The sequence below is a fragment of the Macaca nemestrina genome, chromosome 7 (genome assembly GCF_043159975.1).
Source record: "Macaca nemestrina isolate mMacNem1 chromosome 7, mMacNem.hap1, whole genome shotgun sequence".
Taxonomy (NCBI): domain Eukaryota; kingdom Metazoa; phylum Chordata; class Mammalia; order Primates; family Cercopithecidae; genus Macaca; species Macaca nemestrina.
The window spans coordinates 92,309,551-92,325,590 of NC_092131.1; the positions used below are offsets into that span (position 1 = coordinate 92,309,551).

Consider the following 16,040-nt stretch of genomic DNA (forward strand, 5'->3'; position numbering starts at 1 on the left):
CTGGAGTGCAGTGGCCCAATCTCGGCTCACTGCAACCTCCGCCTCCCAGGTTCAAGTGATTCTCCTGCCTCAGCCTCCCAAGTAGCTGGGACCACAGGCACCCATCACCACGCCCGGCTAATTTTTGTATTTTTAGTAGAGATGGGTTTTCACCATATTGGCCAGGATGGTTTCGATCTCTTGACCTCGTGATCTGCCCACCTCAGCCTCCCAAAGTGCTGGGACTACAGGCATGAGCCACCACGCCTGGCCCTATTTTTATTTTTGTATTTTTAATTTTTCTGAGACGGTCTCCCTCTGTTGTCCAGGCTGGAGTGCAGTGACTCAGTCATAGCTCACCGCAGCCTCAAACTCCTGGGCTCAAGTAATCCTCCCACCTCAGCCTCTGGAGTAGCTGGGACAACAGGCACTCACCACCACATCCCACAATGTATTTTTAGTTTTTAGTAGAAACAGGGTTTTCCTGTATTCCCCAGACTGATGTCTTAACTCCCTGGCTGAAGTGATCCTCCCGCCTTGGCCTCCCAAAATGCTGGAATTATAGGCATGAGCCATCGTGTCCAGACTTCATTTTTAGTTAGACACATTTGGCCAGTTTTAAGTTTTCTGAATTGTGTTGGATGAAGAGACAGGGTTTCCTGGATGAATGGGAAATTGAAAGTTGTGTCGCTTAATTTTTTCAGACTATAATTCAAACTCCTGTTGACTTTCTGAGAAAAAGAAAGTTATTTGGGAAACCTTTAACTCCCTTGCTCTTATTTGTGTTATTTTGGTTCTGGAGATTGAATGGTTCAAATTACTCTTGAATTCCTAAGGAAACTGTACTCCTCTACATGCAGTGCTTGTCATGAATGAAATACGGACATTGAAGCACCATCTTAGAACCACACTGACCCCTGCCTTTGTCTTGTCAGCCTGTGGTTTGCTGGCAAACTGGAGATTGTTTGATGAAGTAGCTGATAATCAGCCGCGATTTGAGAATGCCCGCTGGATTCCAGAGCATGGCCTTCCTGTGTTAGAAATGCTTTGAGCTGCCAGGGGCAGTCTCTTCATTTAATTGGATTTGCTTCGTGTGTAAATCTCACCAAGACAATTGGCATGTAGACAGATGGTGGGAGAACCAGGGCTCTGATAAATTGCTTCGAGATCAAGGTGTTCAGACTGGCACCAACAATAACAAGAGTGAGAAAGCATGCATCCCTCCCATGGGCCTCTCAGAATTCTAAGAGATTTCTCCTGCTCCTTTTGCAAGTTCCACTGGGGGGCCGACAAGTTTAAAGTGAGGTTTGACCCTGCAACATAAAAGCTTCAAACCTTCACTTGCAGAGTTGATTTTTCTAATTTAAAACAGATAAGAGATGTCTTATTTGCTGATAAAAATATGATTCTAAAGCAGGATGTGATTTTTGTGTGTTACTGCATTTTTATTATCCCAGGAGGTACCTGGCTTCTCAGTGCTTTTTTTTCTTAATCTCACCATTTTCTATAACTGCTTTTTTTTTTTTTTTTTTTCTGGCTGTTTCCAGAGGCAGCTGAAGTCTTATTTATTCTAAAGGATTTGGCCAAATCAGAGGACACCATGGGCTTTTTGGGACATCCTGTCCAAAACTTTTTCATTCCCTGAGAACGTTTTTACCCCCTCGTGAGTCAACCCTGTTTGTGGGTCCAGACCCCGCTGTTCAGGAATTGCAAAGGCATAATTCAAGTTTCTCTCCAGAACTGGTTCCTACTGTAAAGGCCTGAGGTCCAGGGAGCTAGGTTTTCAGAGACTGACATTTAATCACAGCCCTTTCCTCATCTAAGAGTTTGAATGAATTGAGAAATGTGTCACAGGAATCAGAGATGGAACAAAACCTCAGCTGTGCTCCAGGATAAAGCTGAGTTAGAGAATTCCACTTGTACCTGCAGCCCACCTAATTGAGCACCCCACTCCGTCACAGGCATATCTGGCACTGGCTAGTCTCCCACACAGGAGGCCACATAGTTTTTAAAACTTTTTATTTTGAAATAAATATTCATAGGAATTTGCAAAGAAGTGTACAGAGAGGTCCCCTATACCCAGCCTCTCCTGATATTGACATATTAACATTTTCAATGTAAAAGCCAGGATATTGACATTGGTATAATTCAAAATTTGTATGTGCATGCAGGGTGTAGTTTCATCTCGTGTGTAGCTTCCTATAACCACCATCACAATCAAGATACATAGCAGTACCATCACCACAAAGCTCACTGGTGCTAGCTCTTTACAGCCACACCCACCCCCTTCCTCCCATCTCAAACACCTGGCAACCATTAGTCTGTTCTCCATCTGTATAATCATTTTATTTTACAAATATTTTATGTAGGCTGGGCACGATTGTGTCTGGAATTGGTGGGTTCTTGGTCTCGCTGACTTCAAGAATGAAGCTGCAGACCCTCACCGTGAGTGTTACAGTTCTTAAAGATGATATGTCCGCAGTTTGTTCCTTCAGATGTTCAGATGTGTCCGGAGTTTCTTCCTTCTGGTGGGTTCGTGGTCTCCATGGCTTCAGGAGTGAAGCTGCAGACCTTCATGGTGTTACAGCTCATAAAGGAAACATGGACCCACGGAGTGAGCAGCAACAAGATTTATTGCAAAGAACAAAGCTTCCATGGCATGGAAGGAGACCCAAGCGGGTTGCCACTGCTGGCGCTGGCAGCCTGCTTTTATTCCCTTAGCTGGCTCCACCCACATCCTGCTGATTGGTTCATTTTACAGAGAGCTGATTGGCCCATTTTACGGAGAGCTGATTGGTCCGTTTTGATAGGGTGCTGATTGGTACATTTACAATCCTTTAGCTAGACGCAAAAGTTCTCCAAGTCCCCACTAGATTAGCTAGACACAGAGCACTGGTGCCTTTACAAACCTTGAACTAGACACAAAGTGCTGACTGGTGCATTTACAAACCTTTAGCTAGACAGGAAAGTTCTCCAAGTCCCCACCCCACTCAGGAGCCCAGCTGGCTTCCCCTAGTGGATCCCCAGTAGGGGCCACGGGGAGGGGGAGCTGCCTACCAGTCCCGCAGCTGCCCACCCGCACTCCTTAGCCCTTGGGCTCGAGCTGTGCGGGAGCCCACCGGTGTGGGGGCTCCGACATGGCGGGGCTGCAGGTCGGGAGCCCTGCCCCACAGGGAGGCAGCTGAGGCCTGGCGAGAACTCAAGTGTGGTGCGGGGGCCGGCAGTGCTGGGGTGGCCGGCAGTGCTGGGGGACCCGGCACACCCTCCGCAGCTGCTGGCCCGGGAGCTAAGCCCCTCGCTGCCCGGCGAGGCGGCACCTGCGGGCAGCTCCGCCTGCGGGCCACAGAGCTCGCGCCCACCCGTAACTCGCGCTGGCCCTGGAGCGTGGTGCGCAGCCCGGGTTCCTGGCGGTGCCTCTTCCTCCACACCTCCTCGCAAGCAGAGGGAGCCGGCTTCGGACTCCTCCAGCCCAGAGAGGGGCTCCCACAGTGCAGCGGAGGGCTGAAGGGCTCCTCAAGTGCGGCCAGAGTGGGTGCTGAGGCCCAGGAGGCGCTGAGAGCGAGTGAGGGCTGCTAGCACGTTGTCACCTCTCACAATGACTCACACCCATAATCCCAGCACTTTGGGAGGTTGAGAGGGGTGGATAGCCTGAGACCAGGAGTTCAAGGACAGCCTGGGCAACATGGCAAAAATACAAAAAATTAACCAGATATGGTGGCATGCACCTGTGGTCCCAGCTACTCGGAAGGCTGGGGTGGAAGGATCACTTGAACCCAGGAGATTGAAGCTGCAGTGAGCTATGATCCTGGTACTGCATTCCAGCCTGCGTGACAGAGTGAGATCCTGTCTGTAAATAAATAAATAAAAATAGGGCCAGGTGCGATGGCTCATGCCTATAATCCCAGCACTTTGAGAGGCTGAGTGGGGTCAGGAGTTCCAGGAGTTCCAGAACAGCCTGGCCAACATGGTAAAATCCCATCTCTACTAAAAATACAAAAATTAGCTGGGTGTGGTGGTGGGTGCCTGTAATCCCAGCTACTCAGGAGGCTGAGGTAGGAGAATTGCTTGAACCCGGGAGGCGGAGGTTGCAGTGAGCTGAGATTGCACCACTGCACTCCAGCCTGAGTGACAGGGCAAGACTGTCTCAAAAAGGAAACAAGCAAAAATAAAGAAAAAAACACAAATATTATATAAATGAAATCTGCAGTATATGTCCTGTTGAGATTGGTTCTTTTTCACTTGTCATAATTTCTTTAAGGTTCTCCAAGTTGTGTGTATCAATAGTCACTTCATTATAAAAAGTTTTTAAACTACTTCATTGAGATATAATCCACATGCTACACAATTTACCCATTTAAAGCGAGTAACAATCAGTGGCTCAGTATAGTCACAGAGTTACATGTTCATCACTACAGTCAATTTTAGAACATTTTCAGCACCCCAAAAAGAAACCCCACACGCCTTAGCTGTCACCACTCATGTCCCCCCACAACACACATACCCAGCTTCTGGCAACCACTAATGTCCTATAGATGTGCCTATTCTGACATTTCATATAAACGGAGTCATTTTATGTGTGGTCCTTTGCATCTGGCTTCTGTCACTTAGCATGTTTTCAAGGTTGATCCACATGGTAGCATGTATCAGTACTTCGGTGCTTTTTATTGACAAATAATATTTCATTGTGTGCATTTTACCGCATTTTGTTTGCTGTTCATCAGTTAATGGACATTTTGATGTTTCTACTTTTTTTTTTCACTGCTGAGTGTATTCCATGAGATGGGTGAACCATGATTTGTATGACTGTTAACCCACTGAGTAACATTTGGGTAGTTTACAGCTTTGGTCTATTACAAATAAAGCTTCTATGAACATTTTTGTATACACTTCTGTATGAATATAAGTTTTCGTTTCTCTGAGATAAATGTCCAGGAGTGCAAATGCTGGTACATCTACTTTCAATTAAAAAAAAAACAAAATTGTCAAACTATTTCCCAGAGTGACAGTACCATTTTATATTCCCACCACCAATGTGTGAGTGACCTAGTTTCTCCTCATCCTTGTCAACATTTGGTGTTATCAGTCTTTCTATTTTAGCCACTTTGATAAGTGTTGGTGACATCTCATCCAGATTTTAATATGTATTTATATGATAGCTGGTGACGTTGAACATCTTTTCATGTGCTTATTTGTCACCTGTATATCCTCATCAATGACATGTCTCTTCATGTGGTTTGCCCATCTCCTAATTGGACTGAGTTTCAAGAGTTCTTTATGTATTTTATATACAAAGCCTTGGTGAAATACATGATTTGCAACTGTTTTCTCCATCTGTAGCTTATCTCTTCCTCCTCTTAACAGGGTCTGTTACAGAGCAAAAGTTTTTAATTTTGATGGAATCCAGTTTGTTAATTATTCCTGTTATGCAGCCTGCTTTTGGTTTCAAATCTAAGAACTCTTTGCCTAGCCTTATAGCCTAAGATTTTCACCTTCCCCCCAAAAAACTTATAGCTTTTTTTTTTTTTTTTCTGAAACAGAGTTTTGCTCTTTCACCCAGGCTAGAGTGAAGTGGTGCAATCTCAGCTCACTGCAACCTCTGCCTCCCGGGTTCAAGCGATTCTCCTGCCTCAGCCTTCCTAGTAGCTGGGATTATAGGTGCCCACCACTATACCTGGCTAATTTTTGTATATTTAGTAGAGACGGGGTTTCGCCAGGTTGGCCAGGCTGGTCTCGAACTCCTGACCTCAGGTGATCCACCCACCTCGGCCTCCCAAAGTGCTGGGATTACAGGCATGAGCCACCGTGCCCGGCTACTTTTGCTTTTTATATTTAAGTCCATTATTCATTTGGGTTAAGTTTTGTGTAAGGGGTGAGGCTTAGGTTGAAGGGTTCAGTTTTTTGCCTGTTGTTGTCTGATTGTTCTAACACCATTTGTTGACAAACCTATCCCTCTTCCATTGAAACTGCTTTTGCACCTGTGTCAACAAACAATTGGGCGTATTCATGTGGGTCTATTTCAGGGTTCTCTACAAAACATGCTTTTTATTCAGACATTTGTGCACACATGTTCTTAAGCCCTCCCAACTTGGCAGTGGGTCAGCTCCATGTTCTTTCTTTGCTCCCCAACAATGCCTCAGAGATGAGGACTCTGAGAATGCTCCCAGGTTGGCACAGTTGCAGCCTCCATGGGAAAGGGGACGTGCAAAGATCCCTAGGGCCCAAGATGGTCGGAGGAGCAGGAAGAGAGTCTTACGGGGTGGGGCCTGGTGCTTGAGAGCAGCCAGGAGTAGAGGCCCCAGTCCCAAGGTCTGGCTTGAGCAAACCTGGGCATGTTTGGTTTCAGGTTTTGGGCCCTTCCGGCAGCACTTGGTGAATTCCAGCTGGGAAGCAGTGAAGGTAAAAACCCTGCAGCTCAAGACCCAGGAGCTCAGCGCCCAGTGAGTTTCTTCTGTGGCTGCTGAGAAACCCCCAGCGTGCAGGGCCCTCAGTAACCAGATCTGCAGGGGCGGGAGAAAAAACAAGTGCATGGGCCCCTGAGAGAACAGCTTGTTTTTGGCCCTTGGGTTGTGACTTGACTGCCTCACGCCCCTCCTGCCTCTGAAATAAAGAAAGGGGCCTAAAGGGACCCTCCTGGGAGGGATGGGGAGTGTCCCCAGAGCAGGTTCGCTGGCCCAGAGCTAGGTTTCTATTGTCTGCGTCCCGTCTGGCTATGGGGCCCGGGAAAGTCATTTCCCCCAGCCTCAGCTTTCTCATTCATGAAATGAGGGAATAATAGAGCAGATGTTGCAGGGTTGTTCTGAGGATCCAAAGAGGTAAGTATGTAATGTAAAACCACTTTGTACAAGCAGCTATTTTAGCACCTGGGCACAGAGTAAGCACTTAATAAATGTCTATTGTCATAAACAGCATGCTTATTTGTAAGAAAGTAGCCAACTAGGACAAAGCACAACCTCAGACAGGCCTTGAGGAGGAAACTGCCTCTTCTCCTTGGGGCACTTGTCTGCTCTCTGTCCCCATACAACTGTCACTCAGGTGACACACCGCCAAATGCTTATTCACACTTGGCCATCAATTTCATGCCTCTGTTGGATCAAGGTGGGGTCTTTAGTCTATTCTGAGTTTCTCGGTCAATTTGAAAATGCAGCAAAACCACTTGTACCATGCATTTGCAGCAGCTGTAGCATCGGTTTTCTAGGCTGTCAGTACAGATGCAGTCAAGGAAACTCTCAACTCCTGAGTTAGAATTTAGGTTTCTTTCAACCAGGAAAATGCTGAGGGAATCCCAGAGCCACTGCCAAGCCTCACTGCTGCACACAACATACCAGAAAGGCCAGCTTGGGGCTTTCATGGGCTCCTGTGTGTCTGCAGGCAGTTCCTCAAAAAACAGGACCTTTTCTGCCAAATCCTGGATGATCCTGAACCCTTCCATTTCTTTTTGCAGTCATGAGAATGGAAAAGAGCCAAGCCTCCTGGGTTTAGCTCCCAGTTCCAACAATTGCAAGCTGTGAGACCCAAGACAAGTCACCCAGCTCTTCTGTGTCTCAGTTTTCTTATCTGTGAAATGGGAAGGTGTGATGATTCAGGGAGTTAACACATGTAAACCCCTTAGAACTGGGTGGGGCATTCTGTCAGTGCTCACAGATATAATTCTTCTATTACTAAATGGCTAGTCCATGAGTCAGGGTTCTCAGTTGCAGGCAAATAGGATCTGTCTCTGATGATTCACAGATAAGGTAGATATCACTGGGTAAGATAGAGCCTCTGTGCATGGCTGGCCAAGCAGAAGGTAAAGAACAGCGCTGAGGACCAAACACCCACACGTGCACACATGCATACACACATGCATAAATACATATACAACACATACACACACAATACACACAGGCATACACACATGTATACATATATACATATACAACATGCACACACATAACACATGCAGACATATACACATGCATGCATATATACATATACAACATGCACACACAACACACATACATACATGCACACCCATACATATACATGTGTACACACACATATACACCCCTATATACACATGCATGTATACACCTAGCCATATGCACACACATACACACATACCAAGAGCTTCAGGTTGAGGTGAGTGAGTGGTTAGCACACATACACAGGTGAGGGTGAATTTCATGATCAGCATTGTGAGCAGCAAGGTGGGGTGGAGATGACACCAAGGCTCTTTCTTTAAGTCAGACCCTTGAGGGACCTTGTGGTCTGACCTTTCTTTAAGTCAGTCCCTTAAGGGACCTTGTGGTCTCAAGCACCCTGACTCCTGCAGAAGCTTGTGCAATTTCTCTTGAATGAAAACCTCTGATTTTTCACAAATTAAGATGAACTAAATGTCAGTTTCCAATTAAAGATCACCAAATATACAGAGAAGCAAACTACCATGGGTAAAAATCAGCAGAAGCAGATTTAGAAGCTCAAGGACTTCAGCTACAAGAATGATCAGACAATAGCATAACTACATATGAAATATTTAAAGATAGAATCACAAAAGTAAGCAAAAAGACGATGAAAAGATCAGGTAAATTGAAAAGGAAATTAAAACTTACAGAAATTTAAAACACAATTGTTGAGGTGAAAAATTTAACAAATGATTTAAAAGGCAGGTTAGAATTATGGTAAATGAAAGGCACCAGTCACAAAAGACTACATATGGTAAGATTCCACTTACCTAATTGTCCAGATTAAGCAAATCTATTGAGACAAAAAGAAGATTAACGGTTTTCTAGGGTAGATGAAGAGGAGGAAGGTGGTGGGGAAATGGGGAGTGACAATGAATATGGGGTTTCTTTTGGGAGTGATAGAAGGATTCTAAAATTGATTGTAGTGATGGTTACATAACTCTGTGCATCTATTAAAAACCATTGAATTGTAGACTTTATTTATTTATTTATTTATTTATTTATTTATTTATTTTGAGACAGAGTCTAGCTCTGTCACCCAGGCTGGAGTGTGGTGGTACCATCTTGGCTCATTGCAACCTCCACTTCCTGGGTTCAAGAGATTCTCCTGCTTCAGTCTCCCAAGTAGCTGGGATTACAGGCATGTGCCACCATGCCTGGCTAATTTTTATATTTTTAGTAGAGATGGGGGTTTCACCATGTTGCCCAGGCTGGTCTCAAACTCCTGACCTTGGGTGATCCACCCACCTCAGCCTCCCAAAGTGCTGGGATTACAGGTGTGAGCCACCGCACCCGGCTTGACTTGTACACTTTAAATGGGATAATTGTATGGGAGGTGAATTATATGTCAATAAAGACAGATTAGATATACATACATATGCATATATGGAAGTTTAGAGAAAAATGAAGAGAATATTAGTGAACTGGAAGATAGATCTGAAGATATAACTCAAAAATTATAGAAAGAAGACAGAAAATAAATGTGGACAATAAAATGTAATGTTCTAAATACATTTAATAGGAGTTCCAGAAGGAGAGAACAATGAGAATGGAACAGAAGCAATATTCATAGAGAAAATGACTGAGAATATTCCAGAAGTGATGAAAGGCATGAATCCACAGAGATGAGCACAAAATAGACCAAACAAGGACAAACAAGATCCACACCTATACACATTATAGTTAAGCTACAGAGCACCAAAGACAAGGAGGTCTTTAGCCAGAGAGAAACAGACAGATTACTTGCAAAAATTGACAACCTAATTAGACTAAGAATAAATGTCTCAAAGGCAACAGTAAAAACCAGAATACATAGAGTAATATGTTCAAAGTGCCAAAAAGTTATCAACCTATAATTGTGTACCCAGCAAAATTATGTTTCAAAAACATGAAAAATGAAGCAAAGACATTTTTATAAAAACAAACACCAAGAGTTTACTATCAAAGGCACAGCCCTAAGGGAACAACTAAAGGACGTCCTTCAGAAGGAAGGAGAATGATCTGAGAAAGACGGTGTGAAATGCAAAGAGGGGTAGTGAGCCTGCAGGCAAAATCTAAACTAGCATTATTTGTATAAGGTCGTAGTAATAATGGCTCCATTTTTTTTTTTTTCTTTTTTGATACAGGGTCTCACTCCAGTTGCCCAAGCTGGAATACAGTATAGCTGGGATTATAGGCACGTGCCACCATGCCTGGCTAATTTTTGTATTTTTTAGTAGAGGCAAGGTTTTGCCATGTTGCCCAGACTGATCTTCAACTCCTGGACTCAAGCAATCCACCCACCTCAGCCTCCCAAAGTGCTGGGATTACAGGTGTGAGCCACCACACCTGGCCAATAGCTTCTTTTTAGGCTTAAAATAGAGAACTGAACTAAAATGTAAGACAACGAAAGCTTTTATAAGCCAAGAAGGATGATTGAAGTTTAAGGTTTTTGTTTTTGTTTTTGTTTTTTGAGACAGAGTCTTGCTTTTTCACCCAGGCTGGAGTGCAGTGGCATGATCTCGGCTCACTGCAACCTCCGCATCCCAGGTTCAAGCTATTCTCCTGCCTCAGCCTCCCGAGTAGCTGGGACTACAGGTGTGCACCACCACGCCCAGCTAATTTTTGTGTTTTTAGTAGAGATGGGGTTTCACCATGTTGGCTAGGATGGTCTTGATCTCCTCACCTCGTGATCCACCCGCCTCAACCTCCCAAAGTGCTGGGATTTCAGGAGTGAGACACTGCACCAGGTCAAAGTTTAAGTTTTTTAAGGTCCTTGTATTCTACAGGACAAGCATCCAGATATCAGTTTTAGACTTTGTTAAATTATATATGTATGGAAAAATTTCAAGAGTAACTATTTTTTTTGTTTTATTTTTTCAAAACAAAATTGTATACCCAGCAAGATTATGTTTCAAAAACATGAAAAATGAAGCAAAGACATGTAATTTTTTAAATTATACTTTAAGTTCTGTAATTCATGTAATTTTTTTCATGTAATTTTTAAAATTATACTTTAAGTTCTGGGGTACATGTGCAGAACATGCAGTTTTGTTACATAGGTATACACGTGCCATGGTGATTTGCTGCACCCATCAACCCATCACCTACATTAGGTATTTCTACTAATGCTATCCCTCCCCCAGCTCCCCACCCCCTGACAGTCCCCAGTGTGTGATGCCCACCCCCACCCCCTGGTGTCCATGTGTTCTCATTGTTTAACTCCCACTATGAGTGAGAATATGCGGTGTTTGATTTTCTGTATCTGTGTATTTCTAGTTCTATATCCTTGAGGAATCACCACACTGTCTTCCACAATGGTTGAACTAGTTTATACTCCCACCAACAGTGTAAAAGTATTCCTATTTCTCCACATCCTCTCCAGTATCTGTTGTTTCCTGACTTTTTAATTATCACTATTCTAACTGGCGTGAGATGGTGTCTCATTATGGTTTTGATTTGCATTTCTCTAATGACCAATGATGATGAGCTTTTTTACATATGTTTGTTGGCCGCATAAATGTCTTCTTTTGAGAAGTGTCTGTTCATATCCTTTGCCCACTTTTTGATAGTATTGTTTTATTCTTGTAAATTTAAGTTCTTTGTAGATTCTAGATATCAGCCCTTTGTCCGATGGATAGATGGCAAAAATTTTCTCCCATTCTGTAGGTTGCCTGTTCACCCTGATGATAGTTTCTTTTGCTGTGCTGAATCTCTTTAGTTTAATTAGATATCATTTGTCAGTTTTGGCTTTTGTTGCCATTGCTTTTGGTCTTTTAGTCATGAAGTCTTTGCCCATGCCTATGTCCTGAATGGTATTGCCTAGGTTTTCTTCTAGGGTTCTTATGGTTTTAGGTCTTACGTTTCTTATGTTTAAGTCTTTAACCCATCTTGAGTTAATTTTTGTATAAGGTGTAAGGAAGGAATCCAGTTTCAGCTTTCTGCATATGACTAGCCAGTTTCCCAAACACCATTTATTAAATAGCGAATCCTTTCCCCATTGCCTGTTTTTGTCAGGTTTGTCAAAGATCAGATGGTTGTAGATGTGTGCTGTTATTTCTGAGGCCTCTGTTCTGTTCCATTGGCCTATATATCTGTTTTGGCACCAGTACCATGCTGTTTTTGTTACTGTAGCCTTGTAGTATAGTTGGAAGTCAGGTAACATGATGCCTCCAGCTTTGTTCTTTTTGCTTAGGATTGTCTGGGTTATGCGGGCTCTTTTTTGGTTCCACATGAAATTTAAAGTAGTTTTTTCCAATTCTGTGAAGAAAGTCAATGGTAGCTTGATGGGGATAGTATTGAATCTATAAATCACTTTGGGCAGTATGTCCATTTTCATGATATTGATTCTTCCTATCCATGAGCATGGAATGTTTTTCCATTTGTTTGTGTCTGCTCTTATTTCCTTGAGCAGTGGTTTGTAGTTCTCCTTGAAGAGGTCCTTCACATCCTTTGTAAGTTGTATTCCTTGGTATTTTATTCTCTCTGTAGCAATTGTGAATGGGAGTTCACTCATGATTTGGCTCTCTGTTTGTCTGTTATTGGTGTATAGGAATGCTTGTAATTTTTGCACATTGATTTTGTATCCTGAGACTTTGCTGAAGTTGCTTCTCAGCTTAAGGAGATTTTGGGCTGAGACGATGGGGCTTTCTAAATATATAATCATGTCATCTACAAACAGAGACAATTTGACTTCCTCTCTTCCTATTTGAATGCCCTTTATTTCTTTCTCTTGCCTGATTGCCCTGGCCAGAACTTCCAATAGTATGTTGAATAAGAGTGGTGACAGAGGGTATCCTTGTCTTGTGCCAGTTTTCAAAACGAATGCTTCCAGTTTTTGCTCATTCAGTATGATATTGGCTATGGGTTTATCATAAACAGCTCTTATTATTTTGAGATACATTCCATCAGTACCTAGTTTATTGAGAGTTTTTTTTTTTTTTTTTTTTTTTTGAGACGGAGTCTTGCTCTGCCACCCAGGCTGGAGTGCAGTGGCCGGATCTCAGCTCACTGCAAGCTCCGCCTCCCGGGTTCACGCCATTCTCCTGCCTCAGCCTCCCAAGTAGCTGGGACTACAGGCGCCCGCCACCTCGCCCGGCTAGTTTTTTGTATTTTTTAGTAGAGACGGGGTTTCACCGTGTCAGCCAGGATGGTCTCGATCTCCTGACCTCGTGATCCGCCCGTCTCGGCCTCCCAAAGTGCTGGGATTACAGGCTTGAGCCACCGCGCCCGGCCTATTGAGAGTTTTTAGCATGAAGGTGTGTTGAATTTTGTTGGAGGCCTTTTCTATATCTATTGAGATAATCATGTAGTTTTTGTCATTGGTTCTGTTTATGTGATGGCTTATGTTTATTGAGTTGCATATATTGAACCAGCCTTGCATCCCAGGGATGAAGCCAACTTGATCATGGTAGGTAAGCTGTTTGATGTGCTGCTGGAATCAGTTTGCCAGTATTGAGGATTTTTGCATCAATGTTCATCAGGGATATTGGCCTGAAATTCTCTTTTTTTTGTTGTATGTCTGCCAGGTTTTGGTATCGGGATGATGCTGGCCTCATAGAATGAGTTAGGGAAGATTCCCTCTTTAGCTATTGTTTGGAATAGTTTCAGAAGGAATGATACCAGCTCCTCTTTGTACCTCTGGTAGAATTTGGCCATGAATCCGTCTCGTCCTGGACTTTTTTTGGTTGGTAGGCTATTAATTAGTGCCTCAATTTCAGAACTTGTTATTGGTCTATTTAGGGATTTGACTTCTTCTTGGTTTAATCTTGGGAGGGTGTATGTGTCCAGGAATTTATCCATTTCTTCTAGATTTTCTAGTTTATTTGTGTAGAAGTGTTTATAGTATTCTCTGATGGTAGTTTGTATTTCTGTGGAATCGGTGGTGATATCTCATTTCTCATTTTTTATTGCATCTATTTGATTATTCCCTCTTTTCTTCTTTATTAGTCTGGCTAGCATATTATCTATTTTGTTGATCTTTTCAAAAACCAGCTCCTGGATTCATTGATTTTTGAAGGGTTTTTCATGTCTTCATCTCCTTCAATTCTACTTTGATTCTAGTTATTTCTTGTCTTCTGCTAGCTTTTGAATTTGTTTGTTCTTGCTTCTCTAGTTCTTTTAATTGTGATGTTAGGGTGTTGATTTTAGATCTTTACTGCTTTCTCTTGTGGGCATTTAGTGCTGTGAACTTCTCTCTACACACTGCTTTAAATGTGTCCCAGAGATTCTGGTACATTGTATCTTTGTTCTCATTGGTGTCAAAGAACATCTTTATTTCTTCCTCAATTTCATTATTTACCCAGTAGTCATTCAGGGGCAGGTTGTTCAGTTTCCATGTAGTTGTGCGGTTTTGAGTGAGTTTCTTAATCCTGAGTTCTAATTTGATTGCACTGTGGTCTGAGAAACTGTTATGATTTCCATTCTTTTGCATTTGCTGAGGAGTGTTTTACTTCCAATTATGTGGTCAATTTTAGAATAAGTGCGATGTGGTGCTGATATGAATGTATATTCTGTTTATTTGGGGTGGAAAGTTCTGTTGATGTCTATTAGGTCCTCTTGGTCCAGAGCTGAATTCAAGTCCTAGATATCCTTGTTAATTTTCTGTCTCATTGATCTGTCTAATATTGACAGTGGGGTGTTAAAGTCTCCTACTATTATTGTGTGGGAGTGTAAGTCTCTTTGTAATTCTCCAAGAACTTGCTTTATGAATCTGGGTGCTCCTATATTGGGTGCATATGTATTTAGGATGGTTAGCTTTTCTTGTTGCATTGATCCCTTTACCATTATGTAATGCCCTTATTTATCTCTTTTGATCTTTGTTGGTTTAAAGTCTGTTTTATCATAGACTGGGATTGTAAACCCCACTTTTTTTTTTCTTTTTGGCTTTCCATTTGCTTGGTAAATATTCCTCCATCCCTTTATTTTGAGCCTATGTGTGTCTTTGCACGTGAGATGAGTCTCCTGAATACAGCACTCCAATGGGTCTTGACTCTATCCAATTTGCCAGTCTGTGTCTTTTAATTGAGGCATTTAGCCCATTTACATTTAAGGTTAATATTGTTGTGTGAATTTGATCCTGTCATTATGATGCTAGCTGGTTATTTTGCCTGTTAGTTGATGCAGTTTCTTCATAGCATCAATGGTCTTTACAATTTGGTATGTTTTTGCAGTGGCTGGTACCAGTGGTTCCTTTCCACGTTTAGTGCTTCCTTCAGGAGCTCTTGTAAGGCAGGCCTGGTGGTGACAAAATCTCTCAGCATTTGCTTATCTATAAAGGATTTTATTTATCCTTTACTTATGAAGCTTAGTTTGGCTGGATATGAAATTTTGGGTTGAAAATTCTTTTCTTTAAGAGTGTTGGATATTGGCCCCCACTCTCTTCTGGCTTGCAGGGTTTCTGCCGAGAGATCCGCTATTAGTCTGATAGGGTTCCCTTTGTGGCTAACCCGACCTTTCTCTCTGGCTGCCCTTAACATTTTTTTCCTTCATTTCAACCTTGGTGAATCTGACGATTATGTGTCTTGGGGTTGTTCTTCTCGAGGAATATCTTTGTGGTGGTCTCTGTATTTCCTGAATTTGAATGTTGGCTTGCCTTGCTAGATTCGGGAAGTTCTCCTGGATAATATCCTGAAGAGTGTTTTCCAACTTGGTTCCATTCTCCCTGTCACTTTCAGGTACACCAATCAAATGTAGATTTGTTATTTTCACATAGTCCCATATTTCTTGGAGGCTTTGTTCATTTCTTTTCACTCTTTTTTCTCTAATCTTGTCTTCTCACTTTATTTCATTGAGTTGATCTTCAATCTCTAATATCCTTTCTTCCGCTTGATCAATTCAGCTATTGATACTTGTGTATGCTTCGTGAAGTTATTATGCTGTAGTTTTCAGTTCCATCAGGTCAATTGTGTTCTTCTCTTAACTGGTTATTCTAGTTAGCAAATTGTCTAACCTTTTTTCAAGGTTCTTAGCTTCCTTACATTGGGTTAGAACACGCTTCTTTAGCTGGGAGGAGTTTGTTATTATCCACCTTGTGAAGCCTACTTTTGTCAGTTTGTCAAACTCATTCTCCGTCCAGTTTTGTTCCCTTGCTGATGAGGAGCTGTGATCCTTTGGAGGTGAAGCGGCATTCTGGTTTTTGGA

General features: G+C 42.7%; 1 protein-coding gene across 1 annotated transcript in view; it reads left to right on the forward strand.

Moving 5' to 3' along the window:
- LOC105479402 (pyroglutamyl-peptidase I like) overlaps nt 1–16,040 on the forward strand; it is a 59,378-nt gene that overhangs the window by 11,060 nt on the left and 32,278 nt on the right. The window contains 1 exon segment of the mRNA XM_071100598.1: nt 6,323–6,375. Coding sequence (XP_070956699.1) covers nt 6,323–6,375 — 53 coding nt within the window.